Source organism: Orbilia oligospora (genome assembly GCF_000225545.1).
Source record: "Orbilia oligospora ATCC 24927 unplaced genomic scaffold scaffold00110, whole genome shotgun sequence".
In the NCBI taxonomy this organism is placed as follows: domain Eukaryota; kingdom Fungi; phylum Ascomycota; class Orbiliomycetes; order Orbiliales; family Orbiliaceae; genus Orbilia; species Orbilia oligospora.
Genome location: NW_011645667.1, coordinates 1,044,641 through 1,050,640, shown reverse-complemented (window position 1 = coordinate 1,050,640; position 6,000 = coordinate 1,044,641). Strand labels below are relative to the sequence as shown.

General features: G+C 43.3%; 2 protein-coding genes across 2 annotated transcripts; one reads left to right on the top strand and one right to left on the bottom strand.

The window, feature by feature from the left end:
• Positions 1 to 261: 261 nt before the first annotated feature.
• Positions 262 to 817, top strand: AOL_s00110g300 (uncharacterized protein; the record flags this gene model as incomplete). The annotated part of the gene is made up of 2 exons (XM_011126990.1): positions 262 to 305; positions 361 to 817. The coding sequence occupies 2 exons, from the start codon at positions 262 to 264 to the stop codon at positions 815 to 817; spliced, it is 501 nt and encodes a 166-aa protein (XP_011125292.1).
• Positions 818 to 1,595: 778 nt separating this feature from the next.
• On the bottom strand, positions 1,596 to 2,537 carry AOL_s00110g299 (uncharacterized protein; the record flags this gene model as incomplete). Its single annotated transcript, XM_011126989.1, has 1 exon — positions 1,596 to 2,537. One exon carries the CDS (start codon positions 2,535 to 2,537, stop codon positions 1,596 to 1,598), a length of 942 nt encoding a protein of 313 aa, XP_011125291.1.
• Positions 2,538 to 6,000: the final 3,463 nt, after the last annotated feature.

The window sequence follows — 6,000 nt, the reverse complement described above, 5'->3', positions numbered from 1 at the left end:
GGCTTCTCGTTATGACAAAGGGAAAAAACGAAAGATAGTGTAACGATAAGCTGTGTGCGAACAGCTTATGTTATCTTTACGGCTGAAAGGTTCCGTGGATAATTTATGATTAGAAGTGCAGATGTTTCGTTTATAAAAGGGTGAAGTCGTGCGCAGATGAAATCGAAGTAGTTGACAATTGATATCTTCAAAATCTTCAAGTACAAGTAATATACCCTAGATTTTTCGATACCAAGTTTAAAATCAAAAAGAACAGACAAGATGAAGATAACTGCTTTATTTACTACTCTAACCCTCGCGGCTTGGTAAAGTCTCCTATCATACCCAATTTATCACTGTATATATACTAACCCCTCACAGCATCTCCGCTCAAGCCGTCGACCCAGCAGAACCCATCCTCCCTACCATAGTCACCATAAAGCCAATAACCAGATCCCTCACTCTCGTAACAATCTCCCCACGCCCAACCCTAGTCACCACACGTACACCCCTTCCCACCAAAGACTGCGGACCCTGTCCGATCTCGACCACTTCAACCGTAACACTCATCTACAAACGACCACCAATCTGTCCGGAATACCTTTGTTATCCATGTAACTACAGCCTCCTCGAACTCGAGAAGCGTGAGGCCGAAGCCGTGGAGAAGAGACAGTTACCGACTACGACGGTGTTGGCGCCATGTTGTTGTGCGACTTTGCCGCCGAGTACGACTACTATTACGAAGGATCCTTGTCCGAATCCGTGCGCTTGTACGATTACTACGACGGCGGTTCCGACGACTTGTTTGAGGCCTAGTGTTACTCCTTTTTACGGGTAAACGGCCTGATATCATATTGGGAGGACGTTGGTTTGGGATAGTAGCATGAGGTCTCTCGGATCTAACTCTTGTCATTTATAAGATTCATGAATTTATTTGATTATAGTTTATGAGTATCGTGGATGTAGTCGCCATGACTCCAGAGAGATCATTTTCTAGGGGCCCATATGGCTAGTATGTATAAACAGTCGCTGATAATAGCATATACTTTTATATAAGTCACGATGAATAAGGTGAAGAATCATAGGCCAAATTTATAAATGCTCAGAAGCCATAGGCCCAATTAATTAAATATTTCCACTGAGCCGGATCCGGGGATAAAACAGCGCAGTAGCAATATTAGTCTCGAGGCTAGACACTAGCATACCGGGAGGTAAGCTGCTCGCACGATCACCCATCGTTCTTGATCGTTGGGTGAAAGCCTGACCTCGAGACTGTAGCAATATATAGATCAGGTATAATTCGGGAAATAATATATTGCAACGCTGAATAATAATATAAAGTTGCGCATGTGCGCACGCCTCCCTTAGTAAACATTGGCTGCGTGGAAATGTGCTAGGAAAGTACAACGCTCGCCAATAAAAGATCGATTCCTACGTATGAGGTTAGAAAAAGTTAGTTCATTTATCCGTAGTATATACCTTTAGGTTCTGCTAGGATAATTACCTACTATATATACTACCTAAGTATGTTATATACCTTCGCGCATAAGACTTTGAATGCATCATAAAATAGCTGATCTAAGTCATCAACCATGTTCCGTACCATTGTAAAAAAATCATGTTCTGCGACACAACAATAACGCCCCTTCAACGCCCTCCCAAACCAACTCTTCCCCTTTCCCTACCCCAACGCCTCTCAAAACCTCCTCAACACCTCTTCTCATCTTTCTAACAACATCCTCCTCAGTCCTGACTTTCTCCTTGTTCGCCTCTCTCCATCTAACAACCGCACTCCAAGTCCCCAACATCATCTCCATAGAATCTAAGCTCTGCGGTTTATGTTCCGCAAGAAATTCGTTCCCGGGGAGGGCACTAGGAGTGCCCGTCCCCCATTTCACCCGTCCGAAATGGCGTTTCTTGAAAGCCATCACAGGCTTCTCTAACATCCACGGCATCCGAAGGTCAACGTACAAGCCGACATTAACTTTATTCCCTAATGTCTCGTAGGGATTCAGCTCTTGCATCATCTTCTGCATGACCTTCGTAACCTCTTCATATCGTGGCGTCGGTGGTGCAGCCTTTAAATCGCATGCACCAGTCCAAATCGCCACTGTGCCACCAGGTTTCAACAATCTTGCCGCCTGTGTCCAGAAAACGTTCATATCGAACCAGTGCGCCGCTGTGGCGACGGTGATAACGTCAACCGAACCGTCAGGTAGGTTGAGATTTTTTCCAAAGTCCATGGAGACTTCGAATCGAATGAGTTCTGACGTCGATGTTTTGCCGCCTAATGATTTGGCGGTTGCGATCATACCTTCTGATGCATCGATCCCGATCGCGTGCTTGAAGGATTTGGCGAAGGTGCGGACGGCGATGCCGGGGCCGCAACCTATATCTAGGAGGGTGTTTAGCTCCCCATGCTTTGAGGTGTGATAATCAACGATCTCGTGATAGAGGGAGGGATGATAGTCGCGACGATATTTGGCGTAGTCGGATCCTTGTGAGTTTGTGAAAGCACGGAATGTGGTTTCCGGCTGGGTGGTTGAGGGAGAAGACATGGTTGAGGGTGTTTGAGGATGTTTTGGAGATGGGTGGAAAAGAAGATCTTGATGTCAAGAAAGAACGAGGGAGAAGATACTAATGAAGCGTTTGGAGAATATAAATTGAATAATTGAACTAACAAAGGACCTTTAATTAGGCAATAGCTTTGAGGAAGCTCGTGGAGATGGGAAGATGGTTTGGAATGATGGGATGAAATACAAGAAATGGAACAAGAGCTTCCAATTGAGGGGATTATATACCCCTGCTAGGATTTTACGAGGGTTTGAAGCTACATTCATGATATTCCTTCTTCGGAAAGTTTCAGTAGGTGCGTACAAAAAGTTTTCACGATTCCTACCCGTCTTTGAGGGTTTGTGGGGCAAAAATCACGGGATTTGAAGATTCGTGCAATGGAACTTCAAAGCGAGCAAGGTGAGTGTTGGGGCTGTTGCATTCTGGTTGCTTCGATCAGCTCGCATGGAATAGTTCTCTATGACTGTCTATTGGAGATTCCCCAGGAGCGTGTAGAAATTTCACGTGAGTTCCACCTTTTCTGAGGTAGGATGGTCCAAGGGACCTCGCAAATCCACGCCACAAGACTTCAAGAGAAAGAGGGGTTCGCTGTATGTCCCGTTTCGAAGATGCTAGCTCTTGCGGATTAGTACTAGACTCGACAGCGCTACTAACTAGCCAAAGGCAAATTAATTCCTCAACGCTAAATAGGGCTTCTCAATGCTATGGGCTTTCTCTCTTCTGGGTTAAATGATGAGGTTAAATCAAACCAATAGATTTGTCTCGAGAGTTACTAAGAACAACATTTTGCGATTTGATTTTCACTATCACCGCGCGATAGCAGTTAGCCGGCCGAACTCGGTTACTTTCGGCCAGTGTAGAATCACTGTGTGGAATCACTACGTAGAAACAGTGCTACAGGCAACAATTCTCAAGATCAACAGGTTATCTTCATAATAATATGTCCCCTAGCTGATGATTCAGTACCTAGTTTATGCACGCAGGTATACTATACCAAAATGTTAATTATTCCTTGAGTATTACTATTATCATTATCACGTCCTCAATATCGCTTCTCTCGTTCTCGAGTTTGTTCTCATTGCCATCCGGCGCTAGATATCAAAGAAGTATGAAGGGTCGGCCCTCCAGCTAGATATACAATGAGGGCTAAAAATGACGATAATGAATTAAGATAAAAGTATTGGTTAGATCAATGCTATCGCCAGGCGCTTCGTCCCCTTTTGCAAACCGTTTCGATGCTACCAATTTTTTATGATAATAACATGTAATTAAGTTTTTGTTGCACCCACGCAAGAGCTACGATGAGCATATACATGTATGCATCGTACAAGCGGGGTCGAACTGACGACCTCGTATACTCTGAGAGCCAAAGTCCTTCATACGCGCTCTACCAACTGAGCCACAGTGCTAAGTAGCCTTGGACTTCCTTTTTTCTCTGACCGAGTTCTGATTTTGCCATACGAACATCTATAGCTAAGGTCGAAATTTTAGCTATGCTTGAGGCTAAATTAGTTGTAGCAATAATTATATAGACTTTTACCCCTGTTCTATTAACACAATTGGTACCCATCCCAGCAGTCAAGAAACGGGGCCTCGAAACTGGGATATGATCATTTTATTAAGCCCTTTTGACTTGTCTCGTACCCAGCCCCACGCCAAAAAATCTCCTTCTGACTTGATTCTGATAGGGTCTGTTTTTTAATCCCCGACGTCATTGATCAGCATGGACTAAGGAAATTATTAGTAGGTTTTTAGAAAGAAAATAACGGCCTGTAAAGGGAACCAAGTGCCCGGAAACTTACTGGTTGATCAATGTAATAGGGGAGAAGGCGGAGAGAACTGGAAAGGAGGGTGGCGCGAGAAGTGATGAAGGGGGTGGGAGAGACGAGAGACGGACAAGACGATAGACGATAGACGAACGAGATTTTTGATTATGATTTTGATAGTGATATTATTGATGGATGGATGGTTAGATGGTTGTAACCTCGAATCCAGGCTCTGGGTACGAGGCTAATATGCACACAGACTCGTCCAAGTTAGCAACAACACAAACTAGTCGACCCCAACGAGCTATTTATTAGCTCTTTTTAGTGGAATTCGATCGATCAGGGGCTTGCCTTAATTAATTTGTATCTAAAAGACGACCGATCGTTCAACGGTTCTACCGAATCCAGCGGTGTATATGGACATCGCTGGACTTCAGGATGATTGTACATCGACTCACCGAATACGAGAGGCGTCACGTTTGTATCGATCAGCAGCTTGCCAAATTTCTAGTCGTAAGCATGTCTGTGCATGCCTGTTCGTCTGTGAAGAGTGGAGAAAGTGAAACATATAGTTAGGAAGAAGGAAGAGGAGGATGTAAGGAGGGCGGAGGAGTCAAATAAGGGAAATATTGTATGTTATAGCACACATAACATGTGGACTAGACTTACTAGTATACTAGTATACTAAGGTATTTATGTAGCTATATCCGTACGTAGTACTTACTCATATAGCTATGCAAAATAGATCAGCAAACCACCCCAAGTTTACTCAATCTAAAATTTGATTGAATTATTTCAGATAGTCTTTCTATGTTTGAGTTTCCAAAGAATAGGTCGATCGCATATGCCGCTTAGGCGATTTATATCTAGTACTAGTTCATGGATTCGATTTTGATTCGAAACGAAGACATTCCACCACAAATAAGTTTACAACAATAGAAGTTTACGGGATGCTTTAAGGTAGCTACGTAGTTCCTACCTAGAGGGATATTTACACGACTAGGCGCCTTAAGTGGCTAGCTAAGTAGATCTAGATATCGACATAATTATAAGTGGGTATACGTTTTTACCCAGGTAATTATAGCTAGTACGTAAGTAATTATATTAGAGAATGGTTAACCTTCGGCCCGTTCTACCTGCATACCTATGTAGACTAACCACTAAATTATAGGAATAATCCAACGACACTAGAACAATATATGATCACAGGAATCTCTGTGTTTTATTTACGTAGAGTTTGTACTACGCCGACCCTAATAAGCATACGTGCACGATCGTTCGGTTTATCTAGATCTACGAGGGAGTCCTCCACAATATATTAATAAAAACAACACATAAAATACAACAAACCCGTCTTCTCTTTGCCTTCCTATTCCATCCACGCACCGACACCCTAAATCCTTGAGGTTTTCAAAACCTCCCTTTTTGAGGTCAAAAGTTGAGAATGATAGGCAATGTAGGTGAACTAGACTAATTAGATTAACCTGCTTTCTCCCGCAGCGTTTGGGGGGGAGAGGCTGTGTTTGAGTTAGGTTGCCCATTTTTTAATATGTTCCCTTGTCCTTTGTATTTTTGATTCTGTCGGCCGGAGTCGAGGGTAAATTCTGAAGGCTGCTAGATGTTATCTTTTTGATGGGCGGGGTTTAATGCATGTGTACATGCATGATGCACATGTCAGGCA